The 21734-nt window shown below is 37.7% G+C and overlaps 2 protein-coding genes across 2 annotated transcripts; one reads left to right on the forward strand and one right to left on the reverse strand.

Moving 5' to 3' along the window:
* Positions 1–179: 179 nt before the first annotated feature.
* LOC115455706 (probable malate dehydrogenase, mitochondrial) lies at positions 180–11220 on the reverse strand. The gene is made up of 6 exons (XM_030184376.2): positions 11024–11220; positions 10683–10893; positions 7772–7968; positions 3138–3377; positions 2517–2609; positions 180–1155 (listed from the first exon to the last, which is right to left on the reverse strand). Exons 1-6 carry the CDS (start codon positions 11099–11101, stop codon positions 946–948), a joined length of 1029 nt encoding a protein of 342 aa, XP_030040236.1. The 5' UTR covers positions 11102–11220; the 3' UTR covers positions 180–945.
* A 284-nt stretch (positions 11221–11504) lies between these two features.
* LOC115455716 (vacuolar protein sorting-associated protein 45) lies at positions 11505–20547 on the forward strand. The gene is made up of 9 exons (XM_037436810.1): positions 11505–11685; positions 11986–12184; positions 12886–13035; positions 13605–13858; positions 16050–16184; positions 16579–16719; positions 17383–17520; positions 17841–18143; positions 18425–20547. Exons 1-9 carry the CDS (start codon positions 11593–11595, stop codon positions 18764–18766), a joined length of 1755 nt encoding a protein of 584 aa, XP_037292707.1. The 5' UTR covers positions 11505–11592; the 3' UTR covers positions 18767–20547.
* Positions 20548–21734: the final 1187 nt, after the last annotated feature.

Raw genomic sequence — 21734 nt, forward strand, 5'->3', positions numbered from 1 at the left:
CCTGATTTTATCGCCGTTTTATATTATAATTTTCTCCCGACGTTTTGAAGAATTTAGAGCCTTCTTGGGGGGTTGAAATGGTGGTCGTCCGAAAGTAAAAATATCTACCTTCATTCTACAAATTTTATTTTTAAAAAATTAAAAAAATTGTGGAAATTAGGGTACAAAATAAAACAATATTATTAATAAGTATTAATTTATTCAGCATTCACCAATCACATTTAACATAATCATCTATTTACAAAATCATACATACGACAGGGCTTTGGCAATGCGTTCCGAACTAACAACTGGGGTTTATTGTTTAACACTGAAAAATATTTCAGAGAACAAATTGTATTGTGCGGAAAACTACGCAAACATAGTTTTATACTTGTCTATATTACAAGTCAACTAGGTAAGCAATATTTTATAAAGACATTTTTGCTATGTAAAATATGTCCATTACTAGATCTACCGTAATACTTATGGCCTTTTAAAATACTTGCCTTTGATGCGTTTTTCCCACACAATAACCTTTTTGACATGGAATACATTATTTAGTTTGATTTTAGTGTAAAATATGTTAACAAAAATGCACTATAAAGTTTACAAAATAAATAATAAATTAACACAAAAGTCTAAGAGTCTATTCGTTTACAGTTCGCAACACTTACCACTTACATTTTGCTACCGATCGTCGTTGGTTCAAAAGAAGATTGTCATTACCGTCATAACAATGTTGGACATTGTCATTACCATATACATTGTAAAGTCAATTTTATTAAATTCCATATTGCCTCGTATATTATTTCTGACAAGTAACAAAACATAATTGACACTATAATATAAGACTTGGTAATATGGAATTTAAAAAACACCAATCAATGTTTCATAGAAGCTATAAAACTCAATATCGACGTTCGACGTGCCGGTAATGACATTTCCTACAACTAGCATATCCGTTTACTTCTTGGCGAAATCTTCTCCGGTCTTGATGTTCTTCAGCAGTTCAGGGATGGCGGCCTTGAGGAGTTGCTGCTCGAACTCGTTGAGCTTGCCGTAGCCGAGGTTCTTCTCCACGCCGTTCTTGCCGAGCACCACGGGGTTCGCGAAGTAAGCCGCCTCCGTCAGGTCGGACTTCACGTACGCGCACTCCACTACGTTGGATTCTCCCTGGAAGGTCGAGTTGGTTAAATACATCTATACATATTATAAAACGAAGTCTTCTATTCTGTCTGACTGTATGTTATCAATTTTCTCAAAATCTACAGAACGGATTTTTACGAAATTTGGTATGGAGATAGTTTAAGACCCTGGGAAGGTTATAGGTTACTTTCTATTCCGGGAAAATATATAGCGAGACGTTTATCACAGGAAACTCCTTCACACGGACGCAGCCCCGAGCAAAAGTTAGTTTAAATACATACGCATAACATATAGTAATTATAGTACTAGGGTTTTAAACCTGGCTAGGAAGTAGAACATTTTTGTTTATATGATACACTAGGTTTCGATCGCGGCTTCGCTTGAGTAAAAACTCTTTCTCGCTACAAAAGTCCCGAAAACTGACTTCTTCATGTACGACGCCATCTACATATTTAAAAATCAGTTTTAAAAATTCCATTACTTCCCATAGGAGGAAACTACCGGGATAAAAGTAGTTTATATGTTAACCCCGCACGTAGCCTACCCTTTCTTTTTACCCCAAATTTCATTAAAAAACGTTCAGTAAATTTTTTCAAGCGATTTATTTTAAAATTTTCACAAACTTTTTGACATTCATAGGATTGAAAACCTATATTGATTTTTAAAGGACATAGAAATCTGTCAATTTGATTTCAGCTAGGATTGCGTTTATTTAAGGCGATACCTCAAGGTCCATTTTCATACATTTTGTTTCACCTTTAATCTGGGTAACTAAACAAGTATTGGCAAGTAAAGAATTTAAATTCACGTTAAATTTCAATTATTAATAATAATTCAATTATTTTTACGTTTTTCTTTCAACCGCGAGAACTAATCACTAACTAGAAGTGAATTTAAATTCTTTACTTGCCAATACTTGTTTAGTTTCCCAGATTAAAGGTGAAACAAAATGTATGAAAATGGACCTTGAGGTATCGCCTTAAGTGAAACTTATTTTAACTTAAAAGCAGCGATAGCGTAGTAAAAGCAGCGGTAGCCTAGTTGGGTGTTGAACGGACTGCCGAGATGAATGTCCGCAGGTTCAAATCCCAAGGGCACACACCTCTGACTTTTCTAAAAAATCATGTGTGTATTCTTTGTGAATTTATCGTTCGTTTTAACGGTGAAGGAAAACATCGTGAGGAAACCTGCACATCTGAGAAGTTCTCTATAGGAATTTCGAAGGTGTGTGAAGTCTACCAATCCGCACGAGGCCAGCGTGGTGGACTAAGGCCTAATCCCTCTCAGTAGTAGAGGAGGCCCGTGCTCAGAAGTGGGCAAGTATATAATACAGGGCTGATATTATTATTATTAAGTGAAACTTATACAATGTGAAGTTGTAGATTTACCTTAAGACCTCTGAGGACGGAGCCCGTGAGTCTCGCGCCAGCGTACGCCATGGAGAGGGTAGCGGAGCCACCACCAGCCTTGGCTTTCACAACCTGTATACATATAAAAAGAAAGAAAAGTAATTTATTTGTCACAGACTGACATGCAAAGGTACAGGCGTATGAGGGGGAAAAGTACAAAGGAAATTAAAAAAAAATAGTAGTATAGTATATAGAAATATTAATGACACAACAGTATAAATTCAAAATATTTGCACCTTTAAAACCAAGCCAAGATAAGATTACGTCATGATAAATTTGATCTGTGGTATTTTTATTGTAAAATATACAATATTAAGTTTATATAAGATATTTATCATTACCATAATGGTATGGGAATGACAAAACTATTTGAAAATTGGAAATTGTTGCAGAGTATACAGCATTGTCCATATTGGCACTATGAACATGGAATGCGAATATGTCTTGTTTTTATTATGCTTTATAACATATAATCGCGCAAACACTAATCAAACATTCAATAAAAGTTCATGTCTATCATGAGTTTGTAAAAATCTGATACGTTTCGAACAATTGTAACCACCATCAAAAGATCAACTTTTCCTATTCGATCTACCTTACCTCAGTACCAGCCTCTTGAATCCTCTCAGTGAGGGCCTTGATCTTGGCCTGGTCGGAGAGCTTGACGGCGGGCTGGCTCTGCGAGAGGACGGGGATGATGGTGACGCCGGAGTGACCACCGATGACGGGGATGGTCACCGAGCGAGGGTCCACGCCGTTGATCTCGCCGATGAAGGCGGCCGCGCGCACCACGTCCAGGGTGGTGACTCCGAGGACGCGCGCCGGGTCGTATACTCCGGCCTGTCAACAATTTTTGTATGTAATTTATGTGATAAATTTGCCTTTTTTTAGTCTGGCAGCGTATACAGGAAGTGGAAGTTATAGATTTGATTCAGTTTTTGAGGATTTTTCAACTTTAATTTATTTGGGATTAGATCTTTTAGAGTGTGCTGACGTCAAATAGGCAGCGAGAAACTATGTCATGTTTTTTCTGCAACATGAATGAAATTTGTGCTACGTAGACTTCTAGATTTCAGTTTGTTGAGCGGAGAAGAATGATGAAAAGTTTGATGAAGCATTTTAGTTGTATTAAGACGACTATGTGTCTCTACCTCTGGTATCATCGTGCCAAAAATCATGGATGAATAACCAATATTTTCATCAAAAATTCCGGTATTAGATTTTTTATTTTTCGGTCATTTTGTAGTTTAGTGCGAATATATCTGCATGAGTGTATTTCTGACTGAAAGTTATAAGTAGTAATGGGATTAAGGCGTGTAATATGTTAATTACTGTTTATTGATATTTATTTTGTTTGAAACTTACACATTTTTATTTTACATCTACGGTTCGAATAACTTATTATAAAGTGTATTTTCAAGATGATAACTATGTGGTTTCATTTAGTAACGCAATATCACAATGGTCCTGTGTTTTGTTAAAAAATTAGCCTATAAAATCCAGAAACACTGACAAATATAATTGATGAACTTGCGTATAGTTTCCACGTGGACAAAACAACAGAGCATGCAATAAACTGCACACGGCGCGCGAACGTGAGCACAGTTTATCAAACATCACGCGATCGGTAAGTGAGCATTGTCTGAACCATATTGCTGACCGTTATGATGACAAAACTAGCTTTTCGCGTGGCTTTGGACGTGGGGATCTGTTCACAGTATGCATGTATCTCATGTATTATTCGTGTCACTGGTGGTAGGTCTCTCATATGTGAGAGTCCGCCTGGGTTGGTACCACCGCAATGTTTATTTCTTCAAGCAGCAGTGTATAGTCACTGTTGTGTTCCGGTTTGAAGGACATTGCAGCCATTGTAACTACTGGACATAATAAGACTTAACATCTCATGTCTCATGATGGCGACCGCAGTGGCATACCAAACAATACTTTGTAATTCATGATGTTGGAAGGTGTTTCTACTGTTTATGGGCGGTCGTATCGCTTACAATTAGGCGAACGACAAGCTCGTCTCATTATTCAAAGCAGTAAAAAAATGCATTATTGGGGAAGGCCCCAATAATGCATTTTTTTACTGCTTTGGATAGTGAGACGTAAGGACAGGACGTAAGGAGAGAGTAAGGATTCTCTATGGCAATGCACTATTTGTGAATTTAGCGTAGAATGACATTCTGTATACCAATTTCTATTGTTTTAAACGTGGACATTCTTGTTACGCCATGTCAAAAATATATATTAAGAGTCCTATTTTATATGACTATTTAGGTATCAGGTGTAGCTCGCGTGCCGTCGTATGAAAGGCCTCTTTGAATACAAGTCCCGTTGTACACATTCCCGAGATAAAAGCCTTTACGGCCATCCAAGTCACGGACTGTCGGTTCGCTAATAATAATAATATCAGCCCTGTATTATATACTTGCCCACTGCTGAGCACGAGCCGCCTCTACTACTGAGAGGGATTAGGCCTTAGTCCACCACGCTGGCCCAGTGCGGATTGGTAGACTTCACACACCCTCGAAATTCCTATAGAGAACTTCTCAGGTATGCAGGTTTCCTCACGATGTTTTCCTTCACCGTTAAAGCAAGCGATAATTCACAAAGAATACACACATAATTTTTTTTTAGAAAAGTCAGAGGTGTGTGCCATTGGGATTTGAACCTGCGGACATTCGTCTCGGCAGACCGTTCCACAACCAACTAGGCTATCGCCGCTTATCGGTTCGCTAAATTACATCCGAATCAGTTCAACAATTTTTGCTTTAACTTGAACAAACAGAACAAACTAACATTTATATTAGTAAGATAGTAAGACGTATGTATGTTACGGCTATCAGAAATAACAGAACAATCATGTTATTGTATTTTCGTTATTAATGAACATACATGCTGTAAACATGTGACGTTATTCCTATTTTAAAGATAAACAGAGATATAACGTACACTTCGAGTAAACAATCTATAAAAACATAGTATTATGTAACTTAATAAGATATATGAGAGTAATATATTACATTTTTGTGTAAGAAACGACAATACAGGGAAAATGGAGAAAGACAAACTTGAAATACCAATCTAATTATTTTTTGTGGCTGTTTTACCGACTTTAATTAAAAATGGGTATTATTTGTAAGTTTTACTCGCGTAAGTTAGTTATGAATTAACAAAAAAATAAACCGCCTTCAGAAACCAAAAAATAATTTACCATTACAGATACATACTGGTTACCAATTTTGGAGTCGGTGACTAATTAAAATGAAACATTATCTTCATACATTCGTCTATTTACTAACTAGCTTACCTAGCATTTTGAATTGATAATCTCCTCTATTTTTGAAATCGGTTAAAAGTTGCTTATGTAAACTTAGCAAGTTACAGTTACATAAATAACAAGCATGTTTTTTCTGCTTGATTCAACTTACTGGATTAAGTAAAATATTGAATTAAGAGTTCCCGCCCGAGGTTTTTTAAAAGAGCCAATGCAACTTGAAAACAAATACAGTCTAATTTAACAAACTCCTTAAGGGTATATTTATGATGTTATTGTCGATCAAAGAGGCTGTTATTCAACTATATCAATTAAAAGACGGGAAAATTGTCCAGATTGGTGTATAGCTGGTGGTAGGATATATTTTATATTCGCGCGGATAGCGACCACCGCACACGAGGTGTTAAAACCCGCCATAGTGGCGCACGTAAGTGTCGCGCTCCGGGATCAGCCTGTGTATATCCGATTCCAACAGGCCGGCATAATTGTGTCGACTTTCGAGGGGTAATCATTTCTCGTCAGTCGACGTTCTATTGGACCCCATTCCACTTACCATCAGGTGCAGTGGGTACCTCTTGCCCGTATAAAAAAAACAAGTGCCACAGAGTAGAAGAAGTGTATTATGGACTCTAAACCTTTTCAAAGCCATGTAGAGTAATATTTATAACCATTGATGTATATTTTTCTGAGGGATCTAATCACAAGTAAATTATTTAAGACTTTCCAGATGAGATGATTCTGCCTAGACAACAGGGCCCTTATTCTGTATGATAGTGTAAACGCGTAACGCGGCCGTGTCATGTTATCTTCGAGAAATGTGCGTGGAATGGTATACTGTAAGCCAAATTTCTATAGTCTTAAACATGATGCGTTGTGTTACGTGCTTGTTACGCACTGTTAAAATAACGTGCGGGATAGAGAATAAAGCCCCAGTTATGTAGTATTAATAACTCATTGCGTAATGTAATTAATCACCGCGAGCAATAAAGTGTCAATGAACACATAACAACTGTACTGTTATCGTGATTGATAACGGCTGATAAGGTTGTTACGACTCCGATCGACTCTAACCTTCGAGCGATAAGGGTCCTTTTGCGTCAAGTTGTGATCGAAATAAAAACTTTTTTCGATAATACGCGGTTTTGTATATTATAATTTTTTTTCGACGTTTCGAAAACTGCAGCCTTCTTGGTCACAGGGATGGGTTAGGTTAGGTTGGTCGTTCGAGAAGTCAAAGTTATAATATCTACCTATTAAATACTATTTGTATAATGTAGATGTTTTTGATGTCTAACATTCACGTAAACTAAAATCATTATTCACCCTGCGACGTATAGAATAGAAAATAGCTGCATTAACAATATGTATATATGTTTTTTTTGTTCTAATTTAAGATTTATGTTTGAATTCCCTGACATTCGTCTTGTCAATAAATTCAACTGCCAGTTAGGATGTCTTCGCAGTGGGCCCATAGGAGGCTCGACGAGGTCTACATTCGCGTGAACAAAAAATAGAGTTCACAATTCGTAAGTAGGGGTCCACGAGAATTTATCTAGTTTTGATAGTAAAGAACTAAAATGTTGGCTTTCCTACACCTATCAATGCAGGCAGATAATATTTTACTTAAAATAGCAGCTCAGCGACTGTAATACATATAACAACTTGCATATACTATATATATATATATATGGGAATATGGTAGAAATTTAGCTGCAAGATAGATAGATAAATAATTCTTTCATGAACACTACATAGGTAAAAGAAAAAACACCTATAAACAAATTAACTATAGCTAGTTCAACAATAGGCGGTCTTATCGCTAGGATCTCTTCCAGACAACCATAGGATGAAGTTATTTGTACAGAAAAGTCGCAAGGGGTCTACCAGAACCAGAACAATTTTTAAACTGGTCTATGGGAAAAAAGTTTTGGAACCTAATATTTTGAACACTCACCTTCTTCAAGACCTCAGATGCGATCGGCACCATGGAGTTGACCGGGTTGGTGATGATGGCCACGATGGCCTTGGGCGCGTTCTGGGCGATGGAGGCGGCGATGTCGCGCACGATGGACGCGTTGGTGTTGAACAGGTCGTCGCGCGTCATGCCCGGCTTGCGCGGCACGCCGGCGGGGATCACCACCACGTCCGCGTCTGGGGAAGGGAAATATTTTATTCAAAAGGAACAGAAAACGGTTACACATTAAATAAGTAAATGGTAAAATTACACAAGTACTGCATTAATAAACATGTAACCAACAACACTGTTCACAGTTTAACAGAAAACTTTACAAAGAAGCAACAAACATCTATAGGTCATAAGTATGAGAAAATCTCAAGCCTGCGATATTCAGTTTATAATACATTAGTAGAAACAATATTCGTAGATTTTACGCTTAACTAAGTGTAGAGAAGTATCTTTGTTCCCTAAATGAAAAAGAAATACAAAACATCTGCATATATTTTCTTGTTTCAAAGCTCTTCTAAATCATCATGAATCTACTACCAAGTATAATTTCACGATCACATTAGTATTCATACAAAACTGCATTAAAATGGGTTTATCCGCTTGGGAGCTACGATGCAAGAAATACATAAAGAAACACAGATATACAACACAAACTTTTAACACCATTCTTTTTCTTTCGGGGGTTAAGAAATGTGTAGTGTAGACTACTTTTTTTGCTTAACATCAGGTGGAGAGTTAGTCAGATATAACAAAAAATACCACTTTAATAGCCTTACGGTAGTACTGGATTTGTTTTTATCACATATACATTTCATCTAGTATTATCAACTTTTTTGTAAATTTCACAATGTTTTTTAATAAATAAATAATAATAATATCAGCCCTGTATTGTATACTTGCCCACTGCTGAGCACGGCCGCCTCTACTACTGAGAGGAATTAGGCCTTAGTCCACCACGCTGGCCTAGTGCGGGTTGGTAGACTTCACACACCTTCGAAATTTCTATAGAGAACTTCTCAGATGTGCAGGTTTCCTCACGATGTTTTCCTTCACCGTTAAAGCGAACGATAAATTCACAAAGAATACACACATGATTTTTTAGAAAAGTCAGAGGTGCCTGCCCTTGGGATTTGAACCTGCGGACATTCGTCTTGGCAGTCCGTTCCACACCAAACTAGGCTATCGCCGCTTCGATGTTTTTTGCTTGTTCTTATTTGTTAAAATTACTTTTCGAACTAACGTTGGTATAAAGTTTACGACACCTAAATAATATTACTAATAATAATACTTATTAAAGTTTCAACATGTTTTATTTTTCTTCACCCAGATTTTAAGCATACAAAATAAAAATGAGAAAACGTGTGAAAAAAAGGTGCTAAATTTAACAATCCTTTGGATAATCCTTTCGAACACCTGTGAAATGTTGTTTTGGCGTCGCCTCCTGTAAATATCTCGGAATACGTACTAATAAATACACTTCGGGCGAGATTGTTGCTCGCGACTGTCAACACTGACGTAAACAGAATCTTTTTGGAAACAACCGCCGCAAACATTCGGATAAATATCGAAATAAATATATATAGAAATTTGGAATACTTAACACTTTCTCTTACTGAATCTGGGTACATGTACCCTTTACAAGGTCATTAACCAACTTACAATACATCCGAATGAAGACAGAACTGGCACCAGATAGACCTATAACTCCAGCTTTTTCGTTCATGTTCCTTGAGAAAATAACCAACAAAGAACAGGCCGGCATAATTGTGTCGGCTAAAGGATAATCATATCTCGTAAATCGACACTTTCTAAACGTCATTTGTCATCAGGTGCAAAAGTCACTTTGTCTTAAAAAAGATAAGTTATTTTTTAATCTCCCCAATAACAGGCATGACCAACTAGATTTCAATAGATCTAGCGTTAATTGGAAAAACAATTTTAGTGCAATGTAGCTTCTTTGTTAAGTGTCTGGCGTATTGTTTACTGTTTATTGAGTATATAGATCAAACACGTCGAATAGTTTGACGTATCGAGTATTAACGAGTCATATAATTCATCAGAAGTAGCTATTCATACCATAACTTCCATGTCTAAAGCTAAAATTATGAAAAGATTTTTTTTTATGTAAGATCACCAAATTGTCGCCAAGTTGTAATGTATGCTATTATATGCTAATTCAGGTTAAACATTCCTGTTAAAAAATCCTAAGTCCCATAAGTTTGTCAATGGAAATACGACTTATTGGAATGTGGTTTATTCTAAGAACTCCTCCTTTTACTACAGGTTCTCTTGCAATTTTCCTTGTACTGTATTAATTATTGTAATATTTCCTTAAATGGCTCTTAATGCAGTTGATACTTATTCATAATTTAAGAATTAAACTATTAATAATTAAATTACGAGATAGGAGTTTGTAGATAACCTAGTCTTAGGAAATTATCGAAAAGCTATTTATGTTTTGTAAATATTCGATAAAATTTAATACTTTAACACTTTAGTTGTGTAAAAAAAATTTAACAAATATGGTATCTTATTTAGCAAACATCTCATATTTTTTGTAATTTAAATTTTAAACGACGCAACTAGTTTTATTATCATATTGTACTTCAATCGCGATAATTCAGTTCTACTAAGACATATACCCACAATAATTGACTAAAAACATCTTTTTTTTTGTTCTCGACTTATTTTGAACTTCAATTTTTAACCTAGAACGTCAAGGTCGAAATATTGTGTAAGAATTACAATATATTATGTCATGGAAAAATATAACAGCCACTATCTCTATAACCTTGAAATCGGCCATAAACAATTGCAGTCTATATTTTAGGTTAGTTACATAACACTCCTGATGATAGCGCGGGATAGTAAAATTTGGTCTTTTGCGGCATCTGTTTACCTTTAATGGCGGCTGGCAGTTCTTCCGGGCCCTTGTGGCCGCTGACCTTGGCGGGAGTGTCCATGTGGGAGAGGTCTACTCCAACGCCGGGGGTGACCGGCGCGATGTCGTACAGGGCCAGTCTGGTCACCAGCGGGTTTTGCTTGAGGAGGAGAGCCAAAGGCTGGCCTATTCCTCCGGCGGCACCAGCGACCACCACTTTGAAATTTTTCTACAAAAACAACCATGACTTTTTTGTACTGGGATTTGATGGATACACAGAAATTGGCTTAAAACAGCCTTTAGAATCGTAAGATTGGTGTAATTAGTTGCAAAATGAATACAGAGCACTGTTAAATTACCTGCGATGTGGTGGAGAAGTTCTTGGCGCCATTTTGCACGGCTACTCCCGCGACGGGCTTCAGAACACGCGAGAACATTTTTTGGCCTTTATGTAATGGTATTCACCAATTTGTGAGGATGGATGCCGAATCTTTCGCCTGACCCTGCTGACCTTTCGACGATAACTAGTGATGAGCGGTACGTCAAATTGACACAAACGTCAAATGGGAGTACACGTCATTATCGAATAGTATCGATTTTAGAAGATAACAGCGCAAATAATATTTTATTTAATGTATTATTATTTATGGAAATAAGAATTATTTTTCTTCTAATGAATATTATTACTTATTTAATTGAATTGTATTTATGCATTTAGAACTAAACAGTGCCATCTATTGGGGAATAGCAAAAATTTTAAACCTGTTTTAGCTACGTGTTTCTATAATAAAGTAATAGATGGCGTTGTACTCATCGAACAAATTTGATAACCCACTAATGTCAATTTGACATTTTGATGAGAAATGAAAACAATTTCTGAAGACTGCAGTATTTTGATTTATAGAGTGTTATATTAACCGAAATCAAGATGAATGTAATAAAGGCGGTCAAAATGTATATAATCAAAATGACAGAGGAGAGCGGGCCGGGAATGAAAGTAATTTTAATGGATAAGGAAACTGTGAGTACGCCCTTTCTGCAATATTTTATGAATTTCCCTTTAATTACGATATTGCAGGTTCTCCAGCTTTGATTCAATTAGTAATAGTTGGCAAAAAAAATATTGTAGTAAATAAAAAAATCAAGTAGTCTTTATCAAAAGAGAAACTCGTGATATTTTTTTATAACTTGTATGGTTCATGCAATAATCTTTACAAAAAAAAGTAAAATAACGTAATCCTTTACTGAGATTGACATGTAATCCTTGATTGTGAAGTTGCATACTGCCTGTAGCAATTTTAATCAATGCTTATCTTTCCAGACAAGCATTGTAAGCATGGTGTTTAGCCAATCAGAGATTCTTCAAAAGGAAGTGTATTTATTTGAAAGAATTGACAGTCACACAAAATGGGACAACCTTAAACACATGAAATGCATTGCATTTGTGAGACCCACATCAGAGAACATAGCTCTGCTATCAAGAGAACTGAGATACCCTAAATACGGAGTCTATTTTATATGTAAGTAGCTTTTGTTATAGCTTTAGAGTTTCGATTATCTTGTAGTTTAATGCAATTTAATAAATCAACTTTTAATTATATCGCATTCTTAATAAAATAATGACCCATTCCAAAATTGGAAATTTGTGGGAATTATCAAACAAGCCATTCCTGTTTGCGACCTTATAGTTTTTTTCCCTTTTTTTTCATGCTATAGGTTTAATTTTTTACCTATCTTTAATAAGCTCAATTTTATAACAACTTCAAAAGAAAAGGTAGCAAACAAAAATTAGTTTTCCGACAGCTGCCACAAATTAACAATTTTGAATAGGTCATTATTTTATTAAGAGTCCAAATTATGTTAGTACTTGTTTAGTGTGGAGTTAGGACTATGTGTGTGACAAATACATGTAAGTGGGATTTTTTTGTTTGTGCTCATGACAAAATAACATTATTTACTAATAGTGAGCCATATTATCATTGACTGTATGTGATAATCTATTTTTAACCTAACAAAGGACTTTTATCATTCATGCAGATTCGTACAGAAGCGAAACAGTAAGCGTAAGTTGGTTCTTCCAAACGAATTGTGATGATGTGATGCTGGGTACTAATAATAATTTAATTGATTACATCCCTGACATTCTGATAAAATCTCTATACCAATGATAGTATAATTCAATAACATCATATAATAACAAGCGCATCCTTATTTCTTACAGATTTCAGTAATGTAATATCAAAAGCAGATATTAAGACCTTGGCGGAGTGTGATGAGCAGGAGACAGTGCGCGAGGTGCAGGAGGTGTTTGCAGACTACCTCGCTGTGGATAGGCATCTGTTCTCTTTTAACATTGTTGGATGCTTGCAAGGTATGGCACAATTGTATTAAAGATTGTTTGACATTAATTATACACAATGACTTAATGAGTGTCGTTGATACTCTCATATTTTTTGTTGTTGGTTAAAATACAATGTATATTATTTAGATATTTTTTCTTTATTATTTAGATATAGAACAGTAAAAACCTGTTATAGAGTTTAGTGTGATAAGTTATGTCGCAATATGAAATAGTTTATGGCTGTTGAAATAAGTTAGCATAAATGTTGACATCTATCGAGAGATGCAATGGATCTTATAGATCATTATTATTGTATAGGTGGAATAAGTAAATTGTACACATGTATGAGAGGATCATGCTTTAACGGTGAAGGAAAACATCGTGAGGCAACCTACATACCTGAGAAGTCCTCTATAGGAATTTTCGAGGGTGTGTGAAGTCTACCAACCCGCACTAGGCCAGCGTGGTGGCCTAAGGCCTATTCCCTCTCAGTAGTAGAGGAGGCCAGTGCCCAACAGTGGGACAGTATATAATACAGGGCTGATATTATTTATGAAAGGATCAAAATCAACCCCCAGCTGTCTTTATGTACTATGCAGGTCGCATGTGGAACCAGCAGCACCTGCAGCGGTGCGCGCAGGGTCTGGCGGCGCTGGCGCTGTCGCTGCGGCGGCGCGTGGTGGTGCGGCACGAGGCGGGCTCGGAGCCGGCGGCGCGGCTGGCGGAGCGGACGCGCGACCTGCTGCGGCGCGACGCGGCGCTGCTCGACGCGCATGCGCCGTATAGCGACGCACCCGCCGTGCTGCTCGTGCTGGATCGCAGGGATGATCCCGTCACACCGCTGCTTAGTCAGGTATAACATGCCTATATGAGAATATCATTTAGAACAGATCGGCATAATTGTGTATCCTGGCTATGAATAATCTCTCGGTCAACATATACTCTAGTCACGTGCCATTCAATTTAGCTTTAATTATAGGAAAGTACTTTGCCATACCCATATCTTTAAAAATCAGACTTTGTTTCAAATAGTCCTTTCAGTATTTAATCATTTAAACTTATTATTATTAACATAACAAGGTATTGCTCGCGGTTTCGCTTGCATGAATATTCTTAGGCAAAATCAAATGCAAAATCCCTGAATCAATGTATGACACCATAGCACTATCTGAACGTCGCCGAAGTCTTCTACTTAAAAAATTCTAATATTTCCCAGGGTCGCAAATTACAGGGATATAAAGCAGCCTACATGTTAATCCAGCCTACATGGTCTATCCACATGTCAAATTTTATCAAAATATATTCATCTGTTTCTGGATATACTTTTTTCATTGTTTCCAAATACTCATACATTTTCAATCATTCACATTAATATTAACAAGATTAAGATAAGATGAGATAGTAAGAAGTAAGATCAGTTAAAATTAATACTGTATGTCATCTGTCACAGACAATCTTACCTTCATTTTATATCCATAATACAAGCGCTAAGCTCAAAAGTGGTATACCAAAAAAAAAACAAAATTTTGATTTTTATGTCGTCAGATAGCTTAAAGAAATGCCCATCCAATAAACTTACCTAAATAACGTATAATACGGTATCATGTTTAGAACTTGTTAAAAAAACTGTGGCGGTACAATTAGTGCATATACCGCCATCTTGTCAACATCGCCGGAACTGCAAGAGGATCGATGCAGTGACGGAACTACAGTGATATCACACAGCAATCACGATAGATGGCGACGTCGATCCTGAATCACGCTTGCACAATTTGAGCGACGCGTTGCATATATACCACCTCCGAATTGGAACCGTCGGAGGGGCCGCGGCCGGTCAGGCGCAACATCTGCCTGACTGGAAATCTCCCCTTCCATAGAGGAACGTAACCATCTGTTCCTCTACAGTGGCGTCTACCTTTACACCGCTACAGTGGTGACCCCTGACGCTGAACATCATCGCACCGTCATCAACCAGACCAGCCGCACCTGCATCGTCGTCGCTTCACACCGCATCGCCATCTGCCACTTCCTTCCCTAGCCAGCCAGCACTCGCCATTAAGGATACCACACGCATGCTGCCAATGCAAGCCTGGTACCTTCGGCACTCCTGCACGGACTTCGGCTCCAACGTCACGGCACAACTGCGCTACAGCCGGACCATCTTCGGGCAGCATTCGCCGGTTGTCGCGGTATAGCCACGTGACGCACCGAACTCATCGCAGAGGACGCAACATCGATTCCGACTCACTGGAATCGTACTCTCAGCTTCGCTTCAAAGGAGCTGACTACCGCGCACAGCCCTGACTCACTAGGGCCAATTGCGCACGGTTCCGACTCACTGGGACCACACCCCCGACTCACTGGGGGCATCTCACCCCGACTCACTGGGGCATCTCACCCTGACTCACTGGGGCATCTCCACCCCGACTCACTGGGGCAACTACACCCCGATTCACTGGGGACATCAACACGCCGACGCACTGGGGCATCTACTCTCTGGCACCGATATGCTATACGCTTAGCATCGAAGACTTGACTGAAGACCTGAAGACTTTCGACCTCCGGTCTCCGGGGGGGAGTGATGTGGCGGTACAATTAGTGCATATACCGCCATCTTGTCAACATCGCCGGAACTGCAAGAGGATCGATGCAGTGACGGAACTACAGTGATATCACACAGCAATCACGATAGATGGCGACGTCGATCCTGAATCACGCTTGCACAATTTGAGCGACGCGTTGCATATATACCACCTCCGAATAGGAACCGTCGGAGGGGCCGCGGCCGGTCAGGCGCAACATCTGCCTGACTGGAAATCTCCCCTTCCATAGAGGAACGTAACCATCTGTTCCTCTACAGTGGCGTTAACCTTTACGCCGCTAAAAAACCTTCAAAGAGTTTCGCTATCTCAGTTCTATATACAAAAACTATAAAACTGTATTTACAAAACTTCGATTATCTCTAAATTAGGTTTCCCTGACATACCGCTTTTGCGGTTAGCCCGGCAGGGTAGGCCTATATTAAGATAAATTCCTATCGCCAGTGGACGTATCAAGCGATGGTGCACGAGCTGTTGACCATAAACAACAACCGCGTGAGTCTAGCGCACGTGCCAGAAGTGCCCAAGGACTTCAAGGAAGTGGTGCTCTCGTCCGAACAGGATGAGTTTTATGCCAAGGTACTAAAATAACACTGTAACTTATTTTTGTATTTATTTTTTTTTTGTTTGAGGTAGCCATAATATTGTTGCAGTCAAGTCTGTTAATTCATACTGTACACATTGTTTATAAGAGGCGAAGTGTCCATCCGATTCCTACCGGCTTCCCTTTTAGGTTTATTTATGTTTGCGTTAGTTTTTGTTTTCTGTTAAATTGGTCGCGATATGTTAACTGAGGCAATAAATTTTTAGCTTCGGGTTACTTTTTGAAAAAGTCACCCTTCGCCACTGTTGTTTATGGCCTAAATCTAATACTAAAACTTTTTCATAGACAACAATCCAAATGCAATTATTTTACTGTAATCGACATAAGGGTTGTTAAAATAAATGGTTAATATTTAATTATTGTATTCAGAACCTGTACTCCAACTTTGGCGAGATCGGTCAGACTATAAAATCACTGATGGAAGAGTTTCAGAGGAAAGCAAAAAGTCATCAGAAGGTAGAAAGCATTGCTGACATGAAGAACTTCGTGGAGACATATCCATTGTTTAAGGTAAGAATAGAGTTCACTTTTCTACTTCTATTTTGTAAATTGACTGCGTCAGTGGCGTAGTTGTAATTGTACACGGGACGAGTACGACCTGACCTGAGGTCCTGGGTTTGAATTGAGGTCGAGCCGGCTAAAATAATGGTGACTGGATTTTTCATTAAACACAAAAAATTACTTAGTCATAGCTTGGAGTCAAGTTGGCGGTGTGATACTCCCGTGCCTCGGAAAGCACGTAAAGCCGTTGGTCCTGCGCCTGATCTCTCTCCGGTCATGTCGGATTGCCGTCTCACCGAACTATGAGAGTGAAGGAACAGAGAGTGCACTATAATATCTCCTGCATACCTGGTTTATCTCCGTTTGGATTGGCCGCGGTGGCCGAAATTCGTTTAGGAAGGAATATCTATTATTATTGGATGTGTTATCATTTTATAATTGTTCAATAATATAGTTATACAAGATAGATAAGGATAATATTTAATTGCATTGATGTGTAAAATTAATGATAGATTACCTAGAATTTATTGTAAGCAATGTTTTGTTTCTTTTGGATGAAAGACTTATGTAACCAACATAACATTCTGCTCATCTCAATGGCCAAAATGTGTTTTTCTCTATGAAAAATAAGGATATTGAAATATGTTGGTAGTAAAATATATTTTTTTACAGAAAATGTCAGGCACAGTTACTAAGCATGTGACCGTGGTCGGTGAGCTATCTTCTTGTGTAAGCAAATACAATTTGCTGGAAGTTTCCGAGTTGGAGCAGGAGATCGCGTGTCAGAGCGACCAGTCGAAGCATTTGCAGGTGAGGGTTTGTGGACATATCATATACTTACCTAAATTATTTTTGTATGTATAGACTTGTAATAATTTTAATTAATAAAATCTCTGATTTTAATACAAACGAAATTTAAAATAAATTTAGTTTGTATTTTCCCTAGTGACAGTTTCAAATTTAGTTAGCCATTTTTATTCAAATTCTGGTTTTAATAACTTCTCAAAAGATTCGACAGTCTCCCCAAAGCTCTTTGTAGCTACAACGGTTAAGGAAATTATGTTGCGCCGTTCTTAAAACCATCCTGTAAAGTGTAGCCTAAACGTAATATCCACCTTGTACATCTGCAGCGCGTCAAGTCAGTAATAGCTAAAGAGTCTGTGCGCGACTCGGAAGCGGTCCGGCTGGTGTCGCTGTACGCGCTGCGCTACGAGAAGCACGTGTCGGGCGGCGCGGGCGGCGCGGGCGGCGCGGGGGGCGCGGGGGGCGGCGGCGCGGTGGGCGCGCTGCTCGAGGCGCTGCGCGCGCGCCGCACGCCCGACGCGCTCGTGCGCGCGCCGCTCACGCTGCTGGAGTACGCGGGCGCACACGCACGACAGACCGATCTCTTCGGCCTGCAGGATGCTGTCAAGATCACTAAGCGGCTGTTCAAGGTATATGTGATACTGGATTATATTTAAATTCCATTGACACCTTTTGTGCACACTGGTATATCACAAGAATGTATAGAATATGTCTAAACATAACCTTATGGAGAATTAGAATCTATAAAAATATTTATGAAATTTATGGTAATGATGACAGCTTGTGGTATGATCGTTTTGGTGAAAAAATATAGTTTTTACGCCATTATTTATTGTTAATATTATCATCAGCCATGATTTAACTCCGCAATAAATTTCACATGAATTCTAAAATAATTTATTAAATCCAGGGTCTAAACGGAGTAGAAAACATTTACACCCAGCACTCACCACTCCTCAAGGACACCCTCGAGGAACTGATCAAGGGCAAACTCCGAGAGAACTTGTACCCGACCCTGGGAGGAGACGATGGCACCTACAGCCGCAGACCGCAAGAGATCATAGTGTTCATAGTGGGTGGCGCCACCTACGAAGAGGCCATGTGCGTGCACCAGATCAACCAGGCGTACCCTGGAGTCAAAGTTATATTAGGCGGCACAACTATCCACAATTCCACATCGTTCTTCGAAGAAGTCAAGTCGGCCATGCAAGGAGTTCACAGGACACATACTAAGCATATTAAAAATGTATAGAGTAAGTGGGCAGGTGGTAAGATTTGGAACTAATATGTATCTGTCAAATTTGAAAATAGAACATGGAAAAGCGCCACCTGTCTGAATAAATTAACGTAGACTTATTGGTATCTATGGATGTTTTCAAATAAGAGTAATTATTAAAAATTAACTTTCGCTTTGTGGAATACAGTTCACTTTGTAACTATAATATTATTTGATTTAATAATTTAAATTTTGAATCAGATACTGTGTTTAGTAAAATGTATTCTATGCCGCATAGTGAGAGCTCATTTTTAGATTTTACTTTATGTTGAAGCTATTGAAATTTAATCTATGACACTCCACTTATATTTTGGAGTGATAAGTATACGTTATAAGTTATGTCTGCTTGTCTGTATATTGTGTAATTAAGCGATTGTTTTACAATAGCGTTTTCGGATCTAACAGCAAATGAATAGCATACGATTAAGGTTAAGATGGTAGTAGGATATATTTTATATCCGCCCGATTGCGCCCACCATACACAAGGTGTTAAAATTCGCCATAGTGGCCCACGTGTGTCGCGCTCCGAGATTAGCTTGTATATATCCGGCTCCAACAGGCCGGCATTATTGTGGCGGCTGTCGAGGAGTAATCATTTCTCGTCAGTCGACATTCTAATGGACCTATTTACCATCAAGTGCAGGCAGTTACTTCAGCGTGCCTGTATGAAAAAGGCATATGGAGGAGAAAACTGTAGTTTGTTGCTTTAAGAATTTCTGATTTCAGTCATCATATTGTGTGATAAGTTAATACTAAAAAAAATCATACTTAATGCCTTTTTCAGTTTCTAATTAGATTACATACTTTTATTTGTCCATTCATTTGCTATCCTTAAGAAAATACACAGTGTAATGTAACTTTTACGCATAGAGACTTACATAATAAGGAAGCGACCCTTCAGCTGTAATCTAATAAATAGGTAATAATATATTCATTATTATAAGAGTATTTACATAAAATTATTAACTTAAGTATTTTGTGCTATGAAGGAATAATATTCATGAACATTGCATAAACGGTAGTAATTTCTCAAAATAAATTTATGTAACGAAAGTTTTTAAGAATTTTTACGGTTTACTCTCATGTGATTTTTTCTGTTTGTCTTAATACATTCTGTATATTATTTGATAGAAAGAATGTACTGAAACAAAAGACAGATGAGATATTAAATATGGCAACAATATTTCGTTGCGTACATTTATTTTTGAGGATATGAGTAACAATTTAATTGGTTTGATAAAAACAATTTACTGTTTGTACCAGAAGTAGTCGGCAAAACGTGGTATATTTAGTTTCACTAGCCTTGTGTACTAGAAATATCTAAGCATTTATCAATCATTTATGTTCATTGTATTGATGAAAATCTTAATCATAATTTTTAGTTGTTTGTGTAGATTTCAAAGATCCAAAGGAGTTATTGAAAAGTAAGTATGTACATGCATTTTGGAACAATGATGAACTATCAACATATTCTGAAGTAATATGGAAGCAGAAGGCTAGGCAGTTCTGTACAGCGGCGCTGTAACACTAGCAATTGTTTTATTTGAGTATCTAATACTTTGAAGTACTACGAAAGTAGACCAAAAGCAGCTTATTGCAATAATTAGATATATGCTTTCATTTATACAATGTATGTACCTAGTCATACAAAACTGTTATATTGTTTCCTGTGAATTGTCTATTTAGCTTATTTATTATAGACTACGTACTTAGTGTAAGTATAGATTTTGCTAAATAAATGTAATATATTACTTCAATATTTGTTTTTAATTCTAAAGAAAGATTTTTTATTATTTTCATAACGTCTGAATAGCTATGAAAACTTATTTAGATTTTATTATGATTATAAATTGTATATAAATATATCATAAGCGGCGAAAACCTAGTTGGGTGTGGAACGGACTGCCAAGACGAATGTCCACAGGTTCCAATACCAAGGCCATACACCTCTGACTTTTCTAAAATCATGTGTGTATTCTTTGTGAATTTACCGTTCGCTTTAACGGTGAAGGAAAACATCGTGAAATCGGAAACCTGCACATCTGAATAGTTCTCTAAAGGAATTTCAAAGGTGTGTGAAGTCTACCAATCCGCACTGGGCCAGCGTGGTGGACTAAGGCCTAATCCCTCTCAGTAGTAGAGGAGGCTCGTGCTCAGCAGTGGGCAAGTATATAACACAGGGCTGATATTTTATTTGCCATAATAAGGGAAATAAAATAAAAACACTCAAGTGTTGTGTTCAAAACACATTTTTTATATTTTTTTATTGAAAAATATTCATCGACAAAGGTGTTACATGTCGTCAACAAATACAGAGTAAATAATAATGTGCCAATAGTGTTTGGCACCGTTCGGTATCGCGCCCGCCGCTCGGCGGACGGAACGATAGCTAACGAAACGATTCCCAAGCGGAGTTTGGGTAAGCTTAGTATAGTAGTACACTGGATCGGACACATTTTACATATCAAGACTGACCACGACTTGGCGAACTCGCTAGTGAACGAAAATGCTATAATTAGACCTATAGGAAATAAATACACGTACTTATAATTGAGTATGTCTTATATATCAGGTACTAGTTAGCTGAGCTTGGGTTACAAGTAATTTTTTTTAAAAGTTTTTTTGATATATTTGCAAAAAAACAGGTCCCAACAAATTGCTGCTATAATGGCAAGATATTTTTGTAGAATGAAATCAGAAGATGAACAGGTCGCTCGGCTGATGGTAAGCTAAAGCTGCTGTCTAACTGCCATAAGCAGTAACTACACCCAACTGAAATACAAAGTACTTCATTGTAGTGCACGTAACCCTTAGAGATGTTAAACCTTAACGCCCATGTGGACATATAAAGTATATATATTTCTCAAAATAAATGCACGTAACGAAATAGTTTTTAGACGTTACGAAATTGTATATTTTGTTTCGTTTGTTATTAATACAAAAA

This window comes from Manduca sexta, chromosome 9 (genome assembly GCF_014839805.1).
Source record: "Manduca sexta isolate Smith_Timp_Sample1 chromosome 9, JHU_Msex_v1.0, whole genome shotgun sequence".
Taxonomy (NCBI): Eukaryota; Metazoa; Arthropoda; class Insecta; order Lepidoptera; family Sphingidae; genus Manduca; species Manduca sexta.

What these genes read in the sequence shown, in the direction of transcription:
- LOC115455706 (XM_030184376.2), bottom strand. Translation starts at nt 11,101, where the DNA reads ATGTTCTCGCGTGTTCTGAAGCCCGTCGCGGGAGTAGCCGTGCAAAAT. An exon ending in ACTGCCAGCCGCCATTAAAG is followed by an intron (nt 7,969 to 10,682) that starts GTAAACAGATGC and finishes TCCCTTCCCCAG; the next exon opens with ACGCGGACGTGGTGGTGATC. An exon ending in CATCTGAGGTCTTGAAGAAG is followed by an intron (nt 3,378 to 7,771) that starts GTGAGTGTTCAA and finishes AATTGTTGACAG; the next exon opens with GCCGGAGTATACGACCCGGC.
- LOC115455716 (XM_037436810.1), top strand. Translation starts at nt 11,593, where the DNA reads ATGAATGTAATAAAGGCGGTCAAAATGTATATAATCAAAATGACAGAG. An exon ending in AGACATATCCATTGTTTAAG is followed by an intron (nt 16,720 to 17,382) that starts GTAAGAATAGAG and finishes ATTTTTTTACAG; the next exon opens with AAAATGTCAGGCACAGTTAC. An exon ending in TCACTAAGCGGCTGTTCAAG is followed by an intron (nt 18,144 to 18,424) that starts GTATATGTGATA and finishes TATTAAATCCAG; the next exon opens with GGTCTAAACGGAGTAGAAAA.